General features: G+C 36.8%; 1 protein-coding gene across 1 annotated transcript in view; it reads right to left on the bottom strand.

The window, feature by feature from the left end:
- The window catches only part of Tango6 (transport and golgi organization 6 homolog), a 168574-nt gene that overhangs the window by 50411 nt on the left and 91781 nt on the right, over positions 1–26382 (bottom strand). Inside the window, exon 15 of the mRNA XM_048792418.1 lies at positions 25209–25349. Within this exon, the coding sequence (XP_048648375.1) occupies positions 25209–25349 (141 nt within the window). The remainder of the gene's footprint in view (positions 1–25208; positions 25350–26382) is intronic.

Genomic DNA, 26382 nt, shown 5'->3' on the forward strand with positions numbered 1-26382 from the left:
GGGCAGGACCCAGATGAACTTCTTTTCTCACATTGGGATTCCCATTTATTTGGGAACTAAAGGATAGAACCCTAAGGATGACATCTTGGAGAGCCACCTATCCTCGTAGAAATATTCTTACTGATTCAGTCCATGAGGAAACAGCAGATAAAAAATTATTCTAAATCTCTTCATGTCCTTTTTGTTCTTACTATAATTACTCATTTTTCCTACATTTCAGGGCTTAGAACTCTCCTTGATTACTCAAAGATATATGGCAGGAGAACTGCTAGTTCCTTGTAATGTTTCATGAAGGCAACTTATTGCCATGTGTGGGCTGGAGTCAACAGAGATTACAATTTCTGTCAAGGTCAGAAGGAAATTAGATTGACATGACAGATCCTGACAGGCAGGATTTCCTTTCCAAAAGCCATTTAGAGAATTAAATAATTCAAATGCAATTAATTTTTAATGAAATTCATCATTAAAAAAATTCATAGGTAAATTCTGATCTACTAACAACAATTACTTTTCAGCCTTGAATTTCCCCTGCAGCTCTGGGGAAATCATCTCTTTTCTGACTTTGGTTCCCCCCTTCTCCACATAGCTATTTATGAACAGGTGGAAAATGTTAGTTAATATAAAATATGTAGCTACACTGCAGCCCAGATATACAATGTTGTGGAATTAAACCAATGATGTGTGCTTTTGAAAGCCTCTTTATGCAGAGAATGTATGTGCCTATTATTTTGTCTGAGCCCCACAAGAATTTGAGGTAGTAGGGAAAAAGCCAAAACTAAAAACAAAAATACTGCTAGCTCTGTATCACAAATAAAAAATAAGTAAAACAAAACAAAACAAAAGATTGGGGGCTGGGGCTGTAGCTCAGCTGGTAGAGCATTTGCATTCCATGTGTGAGGCACTGGGTTCCATCCTCAGTATTGCATAAAAACAAATAAATAAAAGTATTTTGTCTGTCTACAACTAAAAAAGTATTAAAGAAAAAAAAAAAGACTGGTCCCAGGTTACATAGCCACTGAAAAGTAAAGTTCTCAAAACCAGATTCCTATCTCCTAGGCAGAGGGCTCTTTCTACTGCCATTAGCACCTTTACTGGGCTCTACATTAAAAACAGCAGGAACTTCCATTCTAAAACAAAGGACATAAATGCAAATAACTGATTGCCCCACATCTCTGACATTTCATAGTCCTTACCATTTTCCCATTTCCATATTTCTTTGTTTAACTTTAGAAGGCATGGGTAGGGGTGAAGCCAGTGACTTATGTCTTTAAAAATGGCGTAAACAAAAACATAAACACATAATTGGGAATAAGCATCTCTGGTCCACAGGCAAACACCAGAATTGTCACTTAATAGTCATGGTTAAAGGGTTGAGATCCTTTTCATTGTAGCCTGAAGAGAACAAAAAAATTCCCCTTTTCTTTCTTATTTTCAAAAGTATAGAAAGATCTGAACACTTCTGATTTCCTAATAAGAGGAGATGAGTGATAAATGGTGTTATTAAAGCTGCTAAACTCCCATACTGATGCATATATTAGGGCACTGCAGAGTGCTGGAGCCAAAGCCATCTTCAGTCTTGATGAGGCTTGCCAGGCAGGCAGGATGCAGTAGTCACTGGGCAGGAATGCTGGGTAGTCCCTAGATAGATTTCCCCAACTGGTGTCTACATGTTGGGACCTACTTTTCTCCCTATGGCTAACTTGATCTGCTGCTTTTGGTTTTTCATTCAAACTGTTATCCTTTATAAGGTAATGTAACCAGGAGGTGACTCTGAACTAGAAGTAAGCTAGGAAAGATTTCAAGGGCTCTTTGTTTTCCCTTTCCTGGTTTTAGTTTCATTCTACCTTATCACACAGACAACATAAGCAGGAGTGATTTATTTTTATTTATTTATTTATTTATTTTTGCTGCATTGGGGATTGAACCCTGGGCCTGCCACTTGCTAGGTGAGAGTATTAATGAGCTATATTCCCTCACGTAGGAGTGATTTATTTTATTTTATTTTTTATTTATTTTTTTTAAAGAGAGAGTGTGAGAGAGAGAGGGAGGGAGAGATAATTTTTTAATATTTATTTTTTAGTTTTCGGCGGACACAACATCTTTGTTTGTATGTGGTGCTGAGGATCGAACCCGGGCCGCACGCATGCCAGGCGAGCGCGCTACTGCTTGAGCCACATCCCCAGCCCGTAGGAGTGATTTAGATGCAAATTGTACATAGATGACTTTGACAGGCTTAGATGAAACCATGGGAAGACCCCTGTGCACAAGATATTAAAAAAACCAACCTTGTTAATGTGACTATCATTGATACAAGTAATCTTCTAACAATGTTTTAAAGACTCAGAGAGAAACTTCTTGTCTCCAAATATTTCTTCTATTAGCAAAATGTATTGTCTCAGATTCTATTTAATAATTCAAACTTCATTCCTTTGGATTAAATACCTTATTAAAAATGCAAATTATCCCAGGAAGGGCAACACAATAGAAGGTTGTCATCTACCCTTTACTAAATAGTAATATATTTGCCACCTGTGATCCCAGAGATTCAGGAAGCTGAGGCAGTAGGATCACAGGTTTTGAGGCCAACCTCAGCAACTTAGCAACTTAGATCCTGTCTCAAAATAAAAAGGGCTGGGGATGTAGCTTCGTAGTAAAGCATGTTTAGTGGCAAAGCACGCGCATGCGTGCGCGTATACACAAACACACATACACACACATCCCCCATTTATAAACCTGCCATCCACTTTTTACAAACTGGCAAAAAATGAGAAAGATTTGAAGTTAGGACAATTTCTGAAACTTGTTTACTTTCTTGTGATGATCAAACCTGGGTAAGGGTCTATACATGGAAGTTGTAAATGAGAGAGGAGAAAGAAAAAGAAAAAAGAGATGGACAAGGGGCACTGAAGGAGAGGTAGAGGCCCTACTTTATAAGTCAACTTGCAAAAGGATGTTTTCTTTTCGGCTCTTCAGATAACAGAGTGATGTGCAAATAAGAATCATAGGTAAATATCTTTCAGACAGAGTAAAACAATGTACAGGAAATGCTTTGGATCAGTGGATTTTTGGCAACTCAATGAACTATGAACTAAAGTAACATAGAAACTGAAAGTTTGAAACAGGAGATGCCAAGACTTACACAGTTATGTATTAACCAAGTTACTCATTCCATCAATAGCTCATGGAACTCCAAGACAGATTTAATTGGTATATACAAGGAAAATCTGCAATAACCAACTCTTCTGGTAAGAAAAACAGATTAGTTGACCTAAAAAGAATTCTCCAGGAAGTAACAGAATCTAAAAACTTTTCTTAAAGGATGAAAGTAAAGTCCAGCAAGAAAAGTTTTAGGTTTATGGCAAATTACCTTAAAAGATGAAAAAGGAAAAAAATACCTAGGTATCTTAAGAGAAGAAGAATATTTACAATTCTGTAATAATAAAAGTGTTAAAAATCATTCAAGTGATTTAACTAATTTAATTTGCTACATAAATGTTCAAACTCATTAAATCTTGCCCAAAGAGTGAGTTAGTCTCTTAATATTGACAAATACAACTCAGAAAGTCTGAGGCCTCCAGACTATAACTCATGCTTAAATTATTAACAGAACATCCTAAACTACAGGGGGAAATCAATTCCTACAACATCAAGTCCAGCAGGAGAAAAATCAAGTTACATTTTCTTTCTAGAGGAAATATCCTCTTTTTACATTGTTGATTGTATTACTAACTTCCAAATCCATAAGTCAAAATGAATGCAAAAATCTATTTCAAAAATTGTAAAGAGAGGGCTGGGGATATAGCTCAATTGGTAGAGTGCTTGCCTTGTAAGCACAAGGCCCTGGGTTCAATCCCCAGCAACACACACACACACACACACACACACACACATACACACACGTAAAGAGAAGAGCAAATCAGGTGCTTCACTATCCTGTGTTCTTTCATATGTACACTGAAGCAGAACCCAAAAGAATGCTTTAATTTACACTAAAATGAAAGAGGAGAGTGAGATGATAAGACAAAATTATGAGGACACTAAAAATAAAAAACTCAGAGGAATAAAATGCTGAAACATTCAAGTATAATTATGTTGTTATCTTTAAAGAAAGACCATCTTGGCAACTTGTATATACTGAGCCAGTGACTCTTGAAGCTGGTGATTTTTAGCAAAGAACTGCAGTATTTAATCTATTTAAAGAAATCTAATTATAAAAGGTAAGATTTCTGCTTTTTAGAGTGGGATACAAAGCATGATTTGGGGAGAAAAAAGAACATAAGAATGATTTAGAGAGAATTTCTAAAGAAATGTGTTGAAAAGCAAAGAATGAAGGACTGCCAAAGAAACATGTACATAAACTTGGATAATGGTTACTTAAGAATAGGGTCAGCAGGCTTGTTCCATTAAGAGTCGATAATAAATACTCTGGCTTTGGGCCATATGATTTCTGTTGCTACTACTCAGCTTTGCTAATATGGTATAAAAGCAGCCATAGGAAATATGTAAACAAGAAAATATGATGGTTTCAATAAAACTTTACTTATGGACACTGAAATTTGCTTTTCACATAATTATGACATGTCACAAGATTATTCTTCGTTTCCCCTGACTCCAACCATCTAAAAATGTGAAAACCATCCTTAAACTTATAGGCTATACAAAAACAGGCAGCAAGGTAGATTTGACCCTTGGGCCACAGTTTGCTGAAACTTGCAATTTCCACACATAAAAACTCCATAGCCTTTTCGTTACAGAAATTAGTCCCTTGTTGCTACTATAGTCAACAATGTACATTCTACCCTTAAAAGTACATGCCATTATCAGGCATCTGGTTTTCTAATTATAAAGCACAATTCAACTTTTACAATGTCCCTACTAATTAAATAATTTTTTAAATTAAAGTAAATAAACAACTACGGATTTATTACAATGTAGTTAAGGGTATGATCTTTCTAATCAGAAAGTCTGAATCTTTGTCCCTGATCCAGCACCAGCTAGCAGAATGACCCTGGAGAAGTCATTAACTTCTTTGAACCTATTACCTTTCCTATATAATGGCAATTTTAGAAATAATAAGAATTAACTTGTAGGATCATTTCAAGGATTTTGTGAGAACATGCTTATAAATTATAAAGTTGATTAGTGGAGCATTTGCCATATAATAAAGTACTTGATTTTGATTTTTTTTTATCCCAAAGTAGGACAGGGTGATCAACATCTAATAGTGGATTGATAGGATACTTACTGGGGTTGGCTTTTGCCTTGGGAGAATAAAGGAATAAGATGTACTCACTCAAAATAACAAGAAACTGGGGCTGGGAATGTGGCTCAAGTGGCAGCGCGCTTGCCTGGCATGCGCAGGGCGCTTAGGTTCGATCCTTAGCACCACATAAAATAAAGATGTTGTGTCCACTGAAAACTGAAAAATAAATATTAAAACATTCTCTCTCTCTCAAAACAACAACAACAACAAAAAACAAAAACAAGAAACTAATAGTAACTAGTATTTCTTCACTCTGACCCTGAAAGATCAACTGGTTCTGAATGCCTTACATATATAATCATATTTAATCATAACCACCCTATCAGGTAGTTACTATAATTTTCTCCATTGTATAGATAGGGTCTACACTGTTTTGAGTGAAGATCAAAACTCAGGGAGTTATGACTCCAGGGTCACAGTACACAATTCTAATAGAGAAAGGTAAAAACATGCCAAGGTTAAGTCCATGTATCAGATTTTTATTTATCTGAGCAATGGTTACCACTGTAGATGGTATGACCTCTCTACTTTTGTATCTGGCACCCTACTATAGGAGTTAATACAGTAGTAACTATATCTCTGTAATGACACTCATGAATTTGTAGGTGATTCATATATACTATTCATTTGGACTTTCAATTCTATGAGAAAAATAGATGCTGGATGGATGATATCTCCATATCAACTAAATGTTAAAAAGAAAAAGATGACAGTGTCTCATTTCTTCCTCTGGCTTACTTATGATATGCACCTTTTCTCACCAATCTTACACACATACCTCTAATTAAATTCTTGAAATACCACAGCAGCCTCCCAGCTTCCTCTCTGGCTCAAGGCTGTCCTTCAGTTATCTTTCATGTACTGCCAACCACCCCTCAGATCTTTCATCATGTTGTTTCCTTTAAGGATGGATACCGGTTCCCAAATGCCCATTATTTCAAGTCCAAACTCTTCTGCCCAGCTTTCAAGTCCTCTGTGGTATGGCCCCATCTTCTCTACCTAGCCTTACCCAACAAAATCTGCTATAGGGAGACAGGGTACATCTCAGTTCTTTATTCAGACCATGTGCATCCCACTTCTGCTCTGTTTTCATGCTTTCTTTCCTATCTAGGGACATCTTTTTTTCTTCCTTTCTCACATGTAACCCCTCATTCAAGATCCACCATCATCTCTTGCACAGACTGTTCGAACAAAATTCTAATAGGTCTCACTGCTTCAGTCTTGTCCCATTCTAAGTCATCCCTCAAAGAGTAACCAAAGAGACTTTGCTAAAATGTAATTACAATGAATTCTTTTCTTCTTAAAAGTTTTAGTGGTTCTCAATGAAAGTTAAACATAAAATCCAAATCCCTTAACATAACACATGTGGCTTTTCATTATCTTGGCTCTTTGAGCTAAGTCAGGCCATAGAACCTAGTCTGAGTTTAATGATGGATTAGAATGATGATTTCTTCTCTTTTAATTTTATCTGTTCCCAAAGCAGAAGACAACCAGTACAAAGATTATGTGAATGTATACAGCTCTCCTATTATCTTGGATCTTGTAAATGTGCTAAAATTTAACATATACAGAGTAGAATCAAGGCAATTTGCAGCTAAGGTTAGATATGAACTAAGAGATGAACTAAGATTTGAACTGCTGCCTACCGTAGGCAACACAAAGTTTGCCATTTGAGTCTAAATCCCTTATCTGCTAAAACAAAAATTTAACATTGTTCAGAGGGGGATAAAACAGAATCCCTCACCTCAGGAATATAATACTCCTAATGTTCAGACAATAATCCAAAATTACTCATTATATAAATCTATAACTCATTTTCAAAGAAAAAGGAAATCAACAGAGGTCAACACTGAAATGATACAGATATTTTAGTTATCAGATAAGAAATTTAAAGTAACTATTGTAACTATGCTCAATGACATAAAAGAAAAAACATACTACCACTTCTGTTTTTTCTTTTCCTTTCTTTGGCACAGAGGATTAAACCCAAGGGTGCTTTACCACTAAGCTACATCCCTAGTTCTTTTTATTTTGAGATAGGTTCTTGTTAAGGTGCTGAGGGTCTTGTTAGGTTGCAGAGGCCAGCCATGAATTTGAGATTCTCCTGCTTCAGTCTCCTGAGTTGCTGGGATTAGGCATGCACCACTGCACCTGATAGAAAAACATATACTTCTAATCAAGGAAAAGTTCAGAAATTTCAACAAAGAAACAAACAAAAAAAAATATGAAAAGAACCAAATGGAAATTGTATAATGAAAAATATAATATCTGAAATTAAAAAATCAATTAATTGAGATAAATAGCAGAATGAAAACAACAGAGAGAAGTCTACAAACCTGAAGACAGATTAATTGTCCAATCTGAAAAAGAAGATAGAGAAGACTGAAAGGGGGTAGAGTGGCTGGGAGATATGGCTCAGTTGTTTAAAAAAGTAGACTGGAAAAAATAATCAGAGTCTGAGGGACCTGTAGGACAATAATAAAAAAATTCTAACATGTAATTACAGTCCCAGAATGAGGACTAAAAAAATTAAACAAAAAGGTAGAGCTAATATACTAAGGGTGGAGACTAAGAACAGTAAACAGACCAGGGAGTAGGTCACTCATAAAGCATGTATTTAGCATGCATGAGGCCACGGGTTCAATCTCCAGCACCAAAATACATTCATATATACATACATACATACATACATACATATGTACACATACATAAAATATTTGGTCAATCCAAAAGAAGGAAGGAAAAGAAAGGGAAACAAGAAACAGAAAACAAATAGCATGAAGATATACTAAAACTCAACTGTACAAAAATTATATGAAACATAAATAGTCTAAACTGTTTAAAAGACTAAGTTTAAAAAACAAAGCTAGGGCTGGGGTTGTGTGGCTCAGTGGTAGAGCACTTGCCTAGCACATGTGAGGCACTGGGTTCGATCCTCAGCACCATATAAAAATAAATAAAAGTATTGTGTCCATCTACATCTAAAAAATATGTTTTTAAAAAAGAACAAAGATTATTGGATTGGATTTTTTAAAAAAGTAAGATCCAACAATATAGTAGCTACAAACACCAACTTCGGGGGACTGGGGTTGCAGCTCAGTGGTAGAACACTTGCCTAGCACTGAGTTTGATCCTTATTACCATATAAAAATAAATAAATAAAAGAAAGGTATCGTTTTGATCTAAACTAAATTAACCAAAGACCAACTTCAAATATAAGGGCAGAGAAAGGGATAAAGATGAAAAAAAGATATACCATGAAAACACTAAGTGTAAAAAAGCTGGAATGGCTATATAAAATTATAAATATCAGACTTCAGAACACGATAGAGGAGTCAGGACATAAAGAATATATAACAATCCCCAGTGTGTATATATACCTCACACAACTTTTCAAAATATATGAAGCAAAAATTGGCAGAATTGAGAGGAGAAATAAGATATGTCTTCAGCCTTACCCCTGAAAATTAGACAGAAAACCAGTAAGAGTAATGAAAATTTTAATAACATTATCAACCAACTTCACTTAGTTGACATTTATAGAACAAACCTCCACATATACACATAACATTCAATCATACCACTTCCTAAACCATAAACAAGTCTCAATATATTTAAAATAAGTGAAATAGTAGAGAATATGTTCTCTGACCACAAGGATTTAGAAAGCAATAACAGAAAGTTATCTGGAAAATCCACAGATATTTGAAGTTTAAACAACAAACACCACATTTATGAATAACTCCTGGTAAAAAATAATCAAATAAAATTAGAAAATATTATGAAATGAACATACATATAAAAATGTATAGAATGCAGCTAAAGCAGTTCTTATAGGATAATTTATAGTTTTTATTTTATTTTTTTGCTACTAGGGACTGAATCCAGGGGCACTTAATCACTGAGCCACATCCCCAGCCCTTTAGGGTCTCCCTAAGTTACCTAGGGCCTTGCTACATTGCTGAGGCTGACTTTGACTTTGTGATCCTCCTGCCTCAGCCTCCCAAGTTGCTGGGATTACAGGTGTGCACCACTGTGCCTGATCTTAAAAAATAGCAAACAAGCAAGCAAAGCAAAGCTAAGTTATGAACTGACTGTTTATGTTTTCCTAAATCCCAATGTGATAGTATTAGGAGGTGGGGCCTTGGAGGTAATCAGGTAATGAGTAAGAGCCCTCATGAATTGGATTGGTGTCTGTAAAAGGAAACCCACAGAGATCTCTTGCCCCTTTTCTACTATGTGAGGACACACTGAGAAGACCCAGATGAAGACTTTTACCAGAACTAACAACATGAGACCCTGTCTCATGTCTCTAAATAAAATACAAAATCGGACTGGGGATGTGACTCGGTGGTCAAGTGCTTCTGAGTTCAATCCCTGGTACCCCCTCCCCCTCAAAAAAGAAAAAGGGTGAAGTTGGAAAACTTACACATGGTTCAAACACTTCCCCATAAAGATACAGTGATCAAATAGTTTGACAGTGGTATAAATATAGATGAACAAATAAATGGAACAGAATCGATACAGAAATAGACCCACATACATGTAATCGATTCAATAAGAAATGGTAATTGTTGCAACAAATGGTGGCAGAACTACTGGATATCCACATGGAAAAAAATGAACTTCAATTCTAATAAAACAAAAATTAAATTGAAGTGAATCATAGATTGGAATATAGAAGCTAAAATTATTAAAGTTGTAAGAGAAAAGAGGAGGAAATAATCACAACCTTAGAATAAATGAAAAATTCTTAGGATACAAAAAGCATAAACTTTCTATTAAAAATGTACAAATTGGATTTCATAAAAATTAATGTATTGCTAGGTATAGCAACACATCTCTATAATCCTAGCTACTCAGGGGGTTGAAGCAAGAAGGATTCCAAGTTCAAGACCAGTGTGGGCAACTTGGTGAGACCTTGTCTCAAAAAATAAAAAGGGCTCAGTGGTGCAATACCCAGGGGTCTAATCCCTAGTACCGTCCCCCAAATAATAATAACAACAATAATACCATCTTGAGTAGCACTGTGTGCATGATAGACTCGAACCTTGAAAAACTGGTAGTAGGGGAGGACCTAGCAAAGAAATTGAGGAAGAACAGCCATGAAGTAGGAAGGAGGAGAATGAGGCAAGACTATTATCAGGGAGGTCTGGAGTGAAAGTTATTTCAAAAAAGGGGAAGTGATCAAACAAATCAAATGCTACTGTGAGGTTGGGTAATATGAGGATAAAAAATTGGTCATTGGTTGGGCTGGGGTTGTGGCTCAGTGGTAGAGCGCTCGCCTGGCATGTGTGGGGCACTGAGTTCAATCCTCAGAACCACATAAATATAAAATAAAGATATTGTATCCACCTAAAACTAAAAAATAAAATATTAAAAAAATTGGTCATTGGCTTTGTCAATATTTAGGCTGATAAAAGAATCCTGGGGATGAAAGACCAATTGCCAGCTTGAGGAAGGAATGCAAAGGGTGGAAATTAGAGCAAGCATATACAGACAATTTTTTCTAGGTTTTACTCTGAGGGAGATCAGAGAAATAGGACTATAATTGAATGGAGACAAGAGAACCAGAGAGGTTCCACTACCTATAAAGAACCCCTTTAACTTGTTAATAATAAGAGAAAGAGTCCAATTAAAAAATGGGAGCCATGTACCCTAGTGGTTCACACCTATAATCCCAGTGACTTGGAAGCCTGGGACAGAAAGATCACAAGTTTGTGGCCAAACAAAATTAAATAAATAAAAAGGATGTACCACTAGCTTAGTGGTAAAGTGCTTCTGGGTTCAATCTGCAGCACCAAAACAAAACAAAACAAAAAAACCCCTCACTTCATGAAAGATATACATGGATAGAAAATAAGCATATTAAAGATTCTCAGCATGGGCTGGGGATGTGGCTCAAGCGGTAGCATGCTCGCCTGGCATGCATGCAGGCAGGGTTCGATCCTCAGCACCACATACAAACAAAGATGTTGTGTCCGCAGAAAACTAAAAAATAAATATTAAAAAAAAAAAAAGATTCTCAGCATAATTAGTCATCAGGGAAATACAAATTAAAACCACAATGAAATGCCACTATTGACCCATTTTGATATCAAATGTTGGATAGGATATGGAGCAACTAGAATTCTCATACAAACCTGGTCATTATATAAAATGGTACAGCTACTTTGAAAAACAGTTTGGCAGTTTCTTATATACCTACTGTGGAACTCAGTGATGTCACTATTAGGTATTGACCCAAGAGAAAAAAATACATATACTTCCACACAAAGACTTAACCAGAATGTTCATGGCAACTACACTAATAATAACTAAAAATTAAAACAACATGAATTTCCATCAACAGATAAATGTATGAACAAATTGTGGTATATTTATACAAAGCAATATTACTTAGCATATTAAATAGTAAACTATAGATAATCATAACAACAGGGATGAATCTGAAAAACATTATGCTGAGCAAAAAAGTCAGACACAAAAGGTCACTGCTATGGTTTGAATATGGTTTGAGTGCGTCCCTCAAAGATACATGCGCCAGAAGCTTGGTCCCAATGTGATGGTATTGAGGTGAGTCTCTAGGAGGTGGGGCCTAATGGAAGATAAATAGGACATGGGGCACCACCCTTCCATGGGACTTATGTAGTTCTTGCAGAAGTGGAATAGTTCCCAAGAGGAGTTTTAAAATAAAGGAGAGAGGCTGGCCCTCTCTGTTCTGTTTCTTCTCGTCACATCACTTCTTTCTTGCACACACTCTTGTACACCTTCTATTACGAAGTCCTCACCAGAAGCAAATACCAGTGATGTGCTCTTAGATCTCCAGAACTATAAGCTAAATAAGCTTTTCATTACAAATTACTCAGTTTCAGGTATTTTGTTTTAGCAACACAAAATAGCCTAAAATAAGGATATAATGCATGATTCCATTCACAAGAAACTCTAGAAAAGAAAAATTTCATCTATATAGTCAGTGGTTGCTTGGAGTGGAATGTGTGGAATAGGAGTTTATCCAGGCAGGAAAGAAATTTTGAGTTGATGAAAATGTTCTCTATTTGATTATGATGATAGGTATATGGGTTTATATCAAACCTTATTAAAATGTATACTTACAATAGGAGTATTTTTATATGTAAATTATACCTCAGTAAAGTTGATTTCAAAGAAAGCAAGGAGTAGAGTAATAGTACCTTAAGATTCTTGTTTTGTATATGGGGGTAAGCCCATATACAAAGCCCATACATGTTTGAATATATTTCTATATGAGTACAGAGAGTGATGTTAAAAAAAAAAAAAACCATACACTATACTAATATCATGGTCTACCTTAAGGGGTGAGATCTAGGTGAGAAGAGTAAATGTGATTAATATTTGGGAAAGACTAGATTTTTCTTCATATACCTCTGTATTGTTAGATTTATGGCAATAATCATGCACTAATTTTTTGTTTGTTTTGGTGTTGGGAATTGAACCCAGAGCCTCATGCATGCTCTGCATGCCATTAAGCTCCACCACACCCCAGCCCACATGCATTACTACTTTTGGTGGTGTAAAAGTCAGTATGCATTTATAGCTGCCTATATTTACAGCTGCCATCCCCAAACACAATGCTGTTCCTCTCATCCAGAAATATGAGGCTCCTTCTCCTTCCCTGGAACCTGGGTTGGTTTTGTGAATTGGTTTGACAACAGAATGTGGCAAAAGTCATACCAAGCTAGTTCCAGGTTTAGCTCTTAAGAGTCCTGGCAGCTACTACTTGTGTTCTCCAGGAAATCATTCACCATGCTGAAAAGAAGTCTGTTCTAGACTACTGATGATGCATGTCCACACACAGGGACAGAAAAGCTTGTGGAGGAGCAATGAGATGCCCTGTTAAGATCCCAGGTGAATGCAACTTCCTGAGTGATCCAGGCCTACACCTCACACACAAAAGAACCACAGCTGAGCCCAGACAACACTATGTGAGATAAAGAGGAGCTCTCCCTGCCAAGCCTTACCCATATTACAGAATTCTCAACAAATTTTGTCTTAAGCCATCAAGTTCTGGGCTTGTGTAGTACACAGAAGAAAACATGTATTATGAAAGAAAAAAGTTTGTAGCTGGGCCCGGTGGCACATGCCTGTAATACTAGTGGCTCAGGAGGTTGAGGCAGGGGAACACAAGTTCAAACCCAGTCTCAAAAAAAAAAAAAAAAAAAAGGCTGGGGATGTGGCTCAGTGGCCTCTAGATTCAATTCCCACCCCAAAACCTGTTAAATTAAAAATTTTAATCAGGAAATTAAAAGTTAAAATATTTCTGGAAACTACCTAATTAGAATGCCTTTAAGGTATTTCATTATAATATTGTCATATTTTATTATTATTTTATTTATTTATTTATATGTGGTTTATTATTTCATTCATTCATTCATTCATTCATTTATTTATATGTGGTTCTATGCCAGGCAAGTGCTCTACCACTGAGTCACAACCCCAGCCCCTAATATTGAAGTTTTAAACAAATTTTATTGAGTAAGACTCTCCTCTTCCTCCTCCTCCTTTTTGCTGTGCTAGAGATCTAACCCAGGGACTAGGAGATGCTAGGCAAGTGCTTTACTACTGAATAAAAACCTCAGCCTGAGTAAGATACTTCTAAAAGTGATGTACTTCATCATTCTTTGACTAGACTTAAGTTATTTAGAAAAATGTACTTTAAAAAAATATTTATTTTTTAGTTTTAAGTGGACACAATATCTTCATTTTATTTTTATGCACTGCTGAGGATCGAACCCAGTGCCTCACGTGAGGTGTGCTAGGCGAGCACTCAACCATTTGAGCCACAATCCCAGCCCTAGAAAAATGTACTTTTAAAAATGAAATTTCTCCCCATTGCAATTTAAAAAACAAACACAAAAAGGGGACTTAGTCCATTCATTCTGAAAAAACACAATTTTTAAAAGACATTTTTCTCTATTTGACAACAGATATTAGTTTTAAAAGCCCTGCCATTTCGGGAAGTAATCTGTTCAAATCTAAACAATTTAAAATACAAACAGTGTTTAATTCAGTAATTTCACTTTGGCAAACATCAGTTCAACAGCAATAAAGGTACAAATACTTTAGCATGTTCTTATATTCAAAACATACACATCTATTCTATTAGCACATATTGATAAGAATTTATATTGCTATGCTGCCTTTCATAGTAAAGGAAACAGAATTCACCCATAGAAGAATGGGTGAATACCTGATGTAAACTGTGGTACATCTGTACCATAAAATATTATGTAGCTACAGGCCAAGCCAACTGACACTCATCACAGTCTGCCTGACAAATCCAATTACAATTGTGCCTTGGTATTTGTTTTTTTTTTTTTTCATCTCAAATTTTATTAATTACAATGTTTCATCATGAGTAAAACACACATTTTTAACATTTCTCTCTTTAGGGTTCTGTAGTTTTCATTGTATAAAGAGAGAAATAGAAGAAGATCTTAGAAGATGCAAAAATATACCCTGTTCATGGATAGGCAGAACTAACATCATCAAAATGGCGATATTACCAAAAGTTCTCTATAGGTTTAATGCAATGCCAATCAAAATCCCAACGACATTTCTTGTAGAAATAGATAAAGCAATCATGAAATTCATATGGAAAAATAAAAGACCCAGAATAGCAAAAGCAACTCTAAGCAGGAAGTGTGAATCAGGCGGTATAGCGATACCAGATTTCAAACTATATTACAGAGCAATAGTAACAAAAACAGCATGGTACTGGTACCAAAACAGGCGGGTGGACCAATGGTACAGAATAGAGGACACAGAGACTAATCCACAAAGCTACAACTATCTTATATTTGATAACGGAGCTAAAAGCATGCAATGGAGGAAGGATAGCATCTTCAACAAATGGTGCTGGGAAAACTGGAAATCCATATGCAACAAAATGAAACTGAATCCCTTCCTCTCGCCATGAACCAAAGTTAACTCAAAATGGATCAAGGAGCTTGATATCAAATCAGAGACTCTGCATCTGATAGAAGAAAAAGTTGGCTCCGATCTACATACTGTGGGGTCAGGCTCCAAATTCCTTAATAGGACACCCATAGCACAAGAGTTAATAACAAGAATCAACAAATGGGACTTACTTAAACTAAAAAGTTTTTTCTCAGCAAGAGAAATAATAAGAGAGGTAAATAGGGAGCCTACATCATGGGAACAAATATTTACTCCTCACACTTCAGATAGAGCCCTAATATCCAGAGTATACAAAGAACTCAAAAAATTGAACAATAAGATAACAAATAACCCAATCAACAAATGGGCCAAGGACCTGAACAGACACTTCTCAGAGGAGTGCCTTGGTATTTGTGAAGAACTGGTTCTAGGAACCGCCTCCTATACCCAAATCCAGGAAGCTCAAATACCTTATGATGTGAAGTAGTATTTGCATATAACCTACACATATCCTCTCATATACTTTGAATCATCTCTACATTGCTTATAATACCTAATATCTATATAAATAGTCTTCTTTTTTTCCCCCTTAAGGGATAATGACCAAAAAAAAAAAAAAAAAAGTCTGTATGTTTACTACAGACACATTTAAAAAAACATTTTCAATCTAAGGTTGGTTGAATTAGCAGATGTGGATACAAGGCTGTGTTCAATTTTCCTTTGTTTTCCAGTCAATTCCAGTCAAAAATTGACTGGAAGAAAGTGGTTGTCAGAGTAGGATCTGTGGCTGAATTTCCTCCTCTCTGGACAGATGATAGGTTTTCTAAAATAAGATTATGGGCTTTATCCTGGAGCTGGATGGGTTGTTCAAGACCTGGATCCTGGATTGCTCATTGCTTGAATAAACTCTGAGGGAGCAAAGCAATTGCTAACAAAAAATTAAGCAGTTGATATGGAAGAGTTGGCAGAATATTTTACAAGTTTTAAGAGTTAGAAATACATCCTATAGCATCAGAGCCACTCTTTTCTGGGAATATAGAGTAACTTAAGACAAGACACTTTCTAACCTAGGAGGGTAAGCTGCTTTGCCTCAGGATTCCTGCATTAATTATCTCTGCCATGGCATACTACAATAGAGATATGAGATTTAAATCTCTCCTTAGTCCTCATTCAAAATATTAATTCTTTTTGTAAAAAATATTTTTAAAAGCATTTTTTATACCTTTATTTTATTTATTTATTTTTATGTGGTGCTGAGAATTGAACCCAGGGCCTCACACATGAGAGACAAGCGCTCACCACTGAGCAACAACCCCAGCCCCAATATTTTTAATTAATATAAGATTATGGGCTTTATCCTCGAGCTAGATGGACACAATACTTTTATTTATTTTTATGTAGTGTTGGGGACTGAATCCAGTGCTTCACACATGCTAGGCAAGGACTAACCACTAAGCCACAACCCCAGCCCCTCAAAATATTAATTCTTGATTTTTTTTTTTTGGTAGGCAAACTCTCCAGATGGAGCAACATCACTATCACTTTCTATTTTTGCTCTCATTTTTAGAAGCCTCTGACCTAGCGTAAATGGGAACTTGTCTGAGCTTGCTAATTATAAGACTACGTTATGCCTCTAAAAATAATTAAGAAATGCTGTTCTTTGCATTTCATGATGACACTAACAAACCTCAGTTACTCTTTTAGAGCAGCAACATGTTCTCACTGAGTCATGCATCCATTAGTCCATCCCTTGGTCCCTTTCTCTCTCCGTTTACCCACCCTTTTTCTTTCTTTCTCTCTCTCTCTCTCTCTCTCTCTCTTTCTCTCTCTCGCTCTCGCTCTCTTTCTTTCTTCCTTTCTTTCTTTCTTTACCAGGGATTAAACTCAGGGGCACTTGACCACTGAGCCACATCCCCAGCCCCATTTTGTATTTTATTAGAGACAGGTTCTCACTGAGTTGCTAAGTGCCTCGCCATTGCTGAGGCTATCTTTGAATTTGCAATCCTCCTGCTTCAGCCTCCAGAGCTGCTGGGATTTCAGGCACGTGCCATGGCGCCTGGCTCCCCCATGTTTGCTGTCAAGTTCTGATTATGCTGGGAACAAAGATACAGAAATATTTGGAGATGACTGGTCAGGAGTAAAAGTTTGTCTGAAGCCATGGAATAATTTTTCTCTGTGAGACATTAACAGTCTCATTCACTGCTGACAAGATGCACATTTCTGGAGGACAATGAATATCAAAAGCCTTAAAACTTTGACCTAATAATCTCTCTCATAGGAACAAAATCCTAAGGAAGAGATTCACCAAAGGGAGTTAGTTATATGAGAGAATAATCACACACAGAGAAAGACTAATCTCTTCTCACTATGTAAGAAACTGGAAACAACTGAATTAAATAATTGTATCTACCCAGAAGATCACTAAATACAATTATGGTAAATTCAGGTTCTTGAATAAATACAACCAATAAATATATTTTGGGGAAGCATTTAATTCATATAGAAAAATACTTATAAGCTGGACATAGTGGTGCCTGCCTATAGTCTCAGCTACTCAAGAGGCTAAGATTTGAGCCCAGGAGTTTGAGAGTTTGGCAAGACCCTGTCTCAAGAGAATAATACTTATATAAATAACATTAAATTTAAAAATCCAGAAGCAAGCACGGAAAGCTAAACAAAAGGCTAAGGGTAGAGCTTAGGGTTAGGGCACATGTATGCACAAGGTTCTGGCTTCACTCTACACACCAAAAAATATCTAAACAAAAATTGGCTACTTTCAAATGGCAATTTTTTTTTTTTTGGCGGGCAGGGGGGTACTAGGGATTGAACCCAGGGGTGCTTAACCACTGAGCCACATCTCCAGCCCTTTTTATATTTTATTTTGAGACAGGGTCTTGTTAAATTCTTTAGGGCCTTGCTAAGTTGCTGAGGCTGGCTTTGAATTCACGAACCTCCTGCCTCAGCCTTCTGAGTCTCTGGGATTACAGGCATGTATCATCATGCCAGCAAAATGGCAAAATTATAAGTAATAATTGTCTCTTTTATACCTTTAAGTATTTTCCAAATTGTCCAAAATGACTATATATCATTAAATAATTAGGGGAGGAAAAAGTTTTGTTAATAGATATTAAAGTTATGACTTTCAAAAAATTGACATTAGGAAGAAAAGAAAGAAAGAGGAAAAAAGAGTCTGGGCTTCACCCTTTAACTCTGGCTATATTAGTATTTCTAAGTTATATTAATATAAGTGTTTGCTGGATTGAACTACACTAATGCTAACCTAGGCTGACTTGGCAAGGAAAATTTCATTTAATCCTATGAATTGTGTTGAAAATTTTTCCTTTTAGGATATGTGAATTCTAATGCTAAGCTACCAACATGGATGAATGCTAAACTCCCAGACTGGTATCCAATTATTCATACCTACAACCTACCTTTTCACCTTAATTTGATCCTATGCTGTGAGGTGAAAATCTCTGGAAATTTATACAAAAGCTATTTTTCAAAAACTGACCTGCTGTGGTGTGATAATGATGAGGAATTGATGTGGCTCTGTGCACACTGCTACATTCAACTGTAGGAACTGCAGAGGAAACAGACAGAAAATACCATTCCTCTCTGTTCCCTACAATACCCTACACAGCCTCTCCGTGGCAGGTCATCTTACCAAGACCATTTGCGCATGAGCTGACTTCTGACTAAAATGCTAACTCCCAGCAGGAAGACTCTGTGGATTTTTCATGTTCCTCTTTCCAACTCCTGTACCAAACCTGCCATCTAGTAGCCACTACTAAATGTTTTTAAGTACATTGATGCCCTCATCCCCAAGATTAAGAAAACAAAAAATAAGTCTATTCAAGATAAAGAATCTTGAGCATTTAAAAGAACAACCAAATAACCCAGGAATTTATATGATTTAGAACTTGACAAAAACAGGAAACTAAAATTAAAATTCAGAGTGTTTGGGTGTTACTATGGGCAGAGATGGAAAAAAATTTTCCATCAAGGACTTCTGACCCAAGCTGGGAAGGAAATGAGAATCACATACAAATAAAAAGCAACTTCAGGGTCTGGGGGTATAGCTCAGTGATAAAATGTGTTTAGCAAGTGCGAGACCCTGGGTTCAATCCCAGCATACACACACAAAAAGACAGTTAAGAAAGAAAGAAAAAGAAAAAAAAAGCACAACTTCATTTATTGTCTTTCTCTTATCCCTCAGAATGAGAAATAAATCTTTGCAAGGGACATGAAATAGGCCCTAAATATATGGGATAATAAAAACATAATATAGTTCATATTATGGTCCATTAAAGGTAAAAGAAAGACACAAAAAGAGTAAGGAGAATATGTAATCACTTCAAGGGCAGCACAGTTTCTAGTAAGTAGATAACACAAGGCTATCCATTAAATTATGTTAATAAGAGCTTGAGCTTAAATTTTCTCTACTCAACTTCGGTTTCAGAAAAACTGGTCTAGTTGAATAAAGAACTGGGTAGTGTTTGTCAATGGTATAGTGCTTGGCTAACATGTGTGAAGCCATGGATTTTATCACCAGCACTCCCCTCCCTGCCACACACAAAATGTGGTAATAAAATTGGTAGGAAATAGATGAAATTAGCCATGTGAAGAAGCTCCTACATGCAAAAGGATTTGTAAATGTATTACAGAAATGAATGAATAATTGTTTTCTGAATGAATAAATAATTCTGCCATTCTGAAAGGCAACTTAGGATGTGATATAGGCTAGAATTTAGTCAGGGCCACAGGATGGCATAGGTTAAGTACAAATCAGGGCATGCCATTCATACAATGACACCTCATAGAGTTTATATAGCTGTGAACAACCAGCATAACTGTGGGGCTGCCCTAAATTTAACTAACACATCAGAGTGATATTATAAAGCAGAAATAGAATGGCCCACAAGGGCTCTAGATCAAGGTATCCTATTGACATTTTGGGCAGGATCATTTGTTGTTGTGGAGCATTATATTATGCATTGGAGGGCTGGGGATGTGGCTCAAGCAGTAGCGCGCTCGCCTGGCATGCGTGCGGCCCGGGTTCGATCCTCAGCACCACATACAAACAAAGATGTTGTGTCAGCCGAAAACTAAAAAAAATATATATATATTAAAAAAAAAAATATATATATATATATATATATAATGCATTGTAGAATATTTAATAGCATCCTGGGTTTCTACCCACTGAATGCCAATCACAACCCCCATATGCACACCAGTTGTAATAATCAAAAATGTCTCCAGACACTTACAAATGTCCCTGGGGAGCAAATTTTCTCTACCCAACTTCAGTTTCAGAGCAACTGGTCTAGTTGAATAAGGAACTGGGTAGTGTTTGTCAAACTCCGCAGAAGAGAGAGCAGATATTGCATCAGGCAGATATGAGAAAGGAGTGTAGGGCACAACAAAGCAGATTAATTCTCTAGGCAATCTTGCAAGGAAATAACCCCCACAGATATATCTAATCCTTTTGCTTTAATTCCATTTGCCAAGTAATTACCAGTTCAATATCTTAGGCACAGTACATTATATTTTTAAAGAAGTTTTAAAAAATGCAATGGCGTATAACAGTCCACAGGTTATTGTCAACATCGACATTGGACCATGTAAGAGGAAACAGATGGAAAAACATTTGGAATGTAACAATGTGTTAAGATTAAATTTCTAGAATTACAGAAACACACACACACACACACACACACACACCATAGTTTCTTAAATAAAAAAGACTAAACCAAAATCCCACCACAACGTTTTCTACTTTGAAAAGGGGAGTGAAAAATATACAGATTCATACTTATATAATCATGGTTTAGGAAAACCTGCCTATATGAAAAAGAAACCACACAGGAAAAGACAGATTTACCTACATCAAAATAAAATACTTCTGTGTTTCAAAAAGAAAATGAAACAGAAAATATGAGTAAAAGTAAAAGACAACAAATTGAAGCAGAAAATATTTACAATATAAACACCAATGGTTCAAGATCTTTAAATATGTAGGCTTTTGTAACTGAAACTATAAAATCAATACCCCGGTGGAAAAAATAAGGACAAAGGACATGAACATGTAATTCACACATATGCTCAAATTCCCTCCACACACAAAAGCTTAGCTCTTAAATATATGAAAAATATTTAATCTTGCCCACTCAATAGATGGGAATAAAAACAAGATAGCATTTCTTTTCTTTTTTTTTTTGCAGGGGTTTGGGGATGCTACTGGGGATTGAACTCAGGGGCACTAAACCACTGAGCCACATCTCAGCCCTATTTTGTATTTTACTTAGAGACAGAATCTCACTGAGTTGCTTAGTGCCTCACTTTTGCTGAGGTTGGCTTTGACCTTGTGATCCTCCTGTCTCAGCTTCTTGAGCCAATGGGATTATAGGCCTGTGCCACTGTGCTCAGCTAGCATTTCTTTATATATCTGCTTGATAAATATTTATAAAAATCATAATACCTAGAATTTATGGTGTTCATAAGAGTGTAGACAAACTTTCTGAAACATTGATATAAACTAGTACAATCTTTCTGGAAGATAATTTAGCAATAAATATGCTTTTAATGAACATTGTGTGTGTGTGTGCGTGTGTGTGTGTGTGTGTGTGTGTGAGAGAGAGAGAGAGAGAGGAGAGAGAGATTGATTGATTTTGGGGAGGGGAGAGATAGGGGGAGGGGAGGGGGAGGAGGATAGGAGGCAACAGGAAATATAGCACACAGCATGGCCCACAAAGTACTCCTGGTCCAAAATTTGACCCAAGTCTATCCAAGTATCTGGAATTCTCAGTTTACTGAGAACATGGAGATTTAGTGCCATTAAAATGAAGTTCAAGAATATGAAAATAAATAGATGATGATAAAAAGAAGAGGGCTGGGGATGTGGCTCAAGCGGTAGCGCGCTCGCCTGGCATGCGTGCGGCCCGGGTTTGATCCTCAGCACCACATACAAACAAAGATGTTGTGTCCGCCAATAACTAAAAGAAATAAATATTTAAAAAAAATTCTCTCTCTCTCTCTCCATCTCTCTCTCTCTCCTCTCTCTTTAAAAAAAAAAATAATAAAAAATAAAAAGTCAGAAGAGTGCTTACCTCTAGGCCAAGTACAGAATAGAAGAGGACAAAAAGAAATTTTATGGATTACTAGTAGCTTCTAATCTTGTAAATATGTAAATAACCATAAAGTTACACTTTTTTTTTTTTGTGGTACTAGAGATTAAACTCAGGGATGTTCCTCAACTGAGTTATATCCCCAGCCCTTTTTATATTTTATTTTGAGATGGGGTCTCGCTAATTTGCCCAGGCTGGCCTTGAACTTTCTTTATCTTTTCTCCAAAGTAGTTGGAATTACAGGTGTGTGCTACTGTACTTGGTAAAGCTCTCTCTTAAAATTGGCATACTTTATTTATTAATTTTTGATTTTTGGTGCCAGGGATTGAACCCAGGGGACTACAACCCCTCAGTCACATCCCCAGCCCTTTTTAATATTTTATCTAGAGACAGGGCCTCACTGAATTGCAGACGCTAGCTTTGAACTCTCAATCCTCCTGCCTCAGCCTCCTGAGCCGCTGGGATTAAGGCATTAGTATACTTTATAAGTTTTACTGTGCATATATAAAGCCTCAGGTTTTAGAAACAGAAAGTAAAAATTCTTCTGTCACTCTTCCAACAACACCTAGTGTAACAAGACAAGCGAGTGTGGCTAGAAGATTAGCAGAGATGCCAAGAGGAAGCCGTAGTATATTACACCTCAGCTCCTACCCGTGGGTCTTGTTCTCTCCAAAACTCCCATGGCTGCAAACCAGGAAGCAGGGAGGGAGAGCAAAGCCCAGAAGATACAACCAGAGTTCTTATTAGGAAAGCCTTACAAAGTGACTCTTCACAAGGATTTCTAGAACATCAGCCAACTAAGAACACTGGCTGTGTTGTAAAAATGGGCTTTAACTTCACCTAAAGAATTTAATAAGTCAGCCGATGTGGTGTCGCACACCAGTAATTCCAGTAACTTGGGAGGCTGAGGCAGGTGGATCACAAGTTCAAGGCTAGTCCCAAGTAACTTAGCGAGACCCTGTCTCAAAATAAAAAAATATAAAAAGGGCTAGGGAGGGGCTTCATGGTTAAACACCTCTGAGTTCAATATTTGGTATCCGTCCCGCAACAAAAAAGAAAAAAAGAATATTACAATTCATCTATGTAAGTTGATACAGGTTGACTATCCCTTATCTGAAGTGCTTGGAATCAAAGTGTTTTGGATTTTGGAATATTTGAACACACATAATGAGATATTTTGGGGACGGACCACAAATCCAAACACAGAATTCATTTATGTTTCATATACACCTTTTATACACATGGCCCTAAGGTAATTTTTTACAATATTTAAAAAAATTTTTGCATTAAACAAAGTTTCATGGTATGCAATTTTCTATTTGTGGCTCATATCAAGTGCTCAAAAAGATTCAGATTTTGGATTTCAGATTTTCAGATTAGGGATGCTCTGCCAATAATGTGAATTAGACACTAGCAGCTAAAGCTAAGGCTATGTTTAAAGCTGGATACTTGGAAGGGTAAGCTACAGAAAGATGAGAACTTGCAGAATTGGTAAAATTTGCTTTGAAATGCCAAAAGACTGTTTTGGAAATTGAGCTGATTATAAGAGTATATAAAGAGGAGTAAGGCCTCTTTGCCATTCAGCACAGCCCCTTCACTCCCATCTCCACTTTCATCCCCAGAGATAACCTGGATTGCTCAGAGCAGACTGAGAAATGTGCATTTTCAGTGTTTACCATCCCAACGTAGAGGTTTACCAGAGGTTACAGAGAAAATACATGTTATATTAATGTTGTCTATATGTGGTTTACAGTCCTTCATTCTAGCAAACGCAACAGCACATATGAATAGAAATCAGAGGTTACATTGGATCTTGTGATATGGTAAGCTTAATATTCATACCACTATGAAAGAACAATTTCTTATAATGGTATACTTACTTGTCTGGTATGTTTCAAGCCCAAATTCAGGACTAAGATGAACTTATAAAGTTCTCATTTCTTTGAAGAGCAGAAAAAAAATATTTTTACTTTTTTGGGGGTGGTGGTGCTAGGAATTGAACCCAGGGCCTCATACTTGCTAGGCTAGAAAAAATACCTTTAAAATTTTTAACTGGTAAATAAAAATTGTACATACTTATGGGATAAAATTTTATTTTCAAATTTCATTCTCATGAAAGTCTTATTTCACTGATGAAAGGATTTAACTGGCTGGAATTCTAGGTTGTATCTTTAACCAAAACAGGCATCCAGAAATCAGGAAAATTAAGGGCTATGTCCATACAAATAGTGTGTGGCTATGTGGAATTTAATGAATTTTTTGCAATGCTGGTAAGTAAAGAATTCAATGTGATCTCTTGATTTAAGTGGCCAGTGTGGCATTGTTTTTAAGCCAAAATATTAATAATGGCTATCTTTCATAACACAATCTGATACAGAGCATGAAAGGTAAGAATACAATCCCCAAACAGAAAATAATTCTCAAAATTCAACATGGTGGTTATCTGGGTAAAATGGATTCTGTCATACATTCTGGCTCTCAATGGTCTGATTGGTTTGTCTTACTGTAAGGCTACTAGTGTTTACACAGGGTGGCAGTCAATGGTTAAGTCTATAGAACACAGGTTAAAAACTACTTCTCTCAATTCTATGTTATATAGACCAGTTGTCAATATATAAAGTCTCCTACTGGCTTATGGAGAAGTTCATCTTAATTTAATCTCTGTCTTCAGAATGAACAATTATTTTCTTTCACCTTGCTCCCCAGTATACCACTTTCTAGCTCAAAATGGACATTCAATAAATAGTAGGGAATTAGTTCATCTCAGCCCCCAATCTGCCCTCACCTACTAATACAACAAACCTTCTAGGACACAGACTTTGGTTCAAAGCCACACTTCTCCACCATGTTCCAGAGGATAGAAGAAGAAAACTCACCTAATGCCCTGACAATTCGCATTAGGACTTCCCCAACTTTCATTCTGGTTTCTGGTGTGTATTTATCTTTGCCACTGTCATACTGAGCCAGGAGATCAACCAAAATTTTCTCAGGGTACACATCTGAGAGCAGGGCAACTCCTGGGGTTTGAAACAAAAAGAAAACAGTTTATTATTATTTAGGATTGAAAGGCAAATAAACCCAGACATCCAGTGTTGAGATGCAGGTACATTTAAACACACCTACTACAAAGGGCTGTCCTTTATTTGGAGAGACAACAAGGGATGACTCTGGGAATTCAGACTCCTAGATTCATCTCATCCCAGCCCAATCTCGAAGGTCCCTCTCTCAGTATGGACATTCTATGTTCTATGGGTTACAGACTCCTGAAGCAGAGGCTAGAGGACTACGTATCACACAGAGATTCAGCAGCAGGAGACCACTAGGGATCTCCCCAATTCTGAGGCTCTAAGGTTGGATGACTTATACTGTCACTGATAACGTATCAGTCTAAAGCCTAGAGTGCTTCCTGTCTTTGCTATAGTTTTCCATTTCAGTGTAATTTCTCCCTGTCAAAGATGAGAGCAATTTCCACAAGGAAGCTTTCAGAGCATTCAAGCTGAGATCCCTGATGAACAGAAACAGGAAAGATACTGCCCTTGAGTCCCCCTTAGGATCCCTTCTCCTATCCCTGCCAGGGCTTGCTCAGTGTATAACCTCCAACAGTGCTATCGTATCTGAGCCCAGCCCCATACTGAGCAAGCTCTGCAGAGATGGAATAAGGGAGTTATAACCTCAGGCAGGACCAAAATAAAGCCCCTTGTTTTCAGACTATAGAAAAACAAACTCTATTACTTGGGGGGGGGGAGCTTTTATCCCTCTAAAGAACAGTGAGAAAAAAATATAGGAAATAGAAATTTCACAATAAAAATATATCTAAGATGAGAATGCATCTCACCACTTCTGCCTCAATCACTTTCATCCCTAGTGTCTAGTCTGGATTTTCTCAATAATCCCTTAATTGGTCTCCCCTGTATCTACCCTTTTCCCTCATTGCAGTTGGAACAATTTGACTTAAGACACAAGAGGAGCCCTTAATCTTCCGCCCAAATCCCACAATGGTTTTCTTCTCCCTAACACAGAGCAGCTCCGCATCGCCCCCCCCCCCCCCCC

Source organism: Marmota marmota, unplaced genomic scaffold (assembly GCF_001458135.2).
Source record: "Marmota marmota marmota unplaced genomic scaffold, marMar, whole genome shotgun sequence".
NCBI classification, from domain to species: domain Eukaryota; kingdom Metazoa; phylum Chordata; class Mammalia; order Rodentia; family Sciuridae; genus Marmota; species Marmota marmota.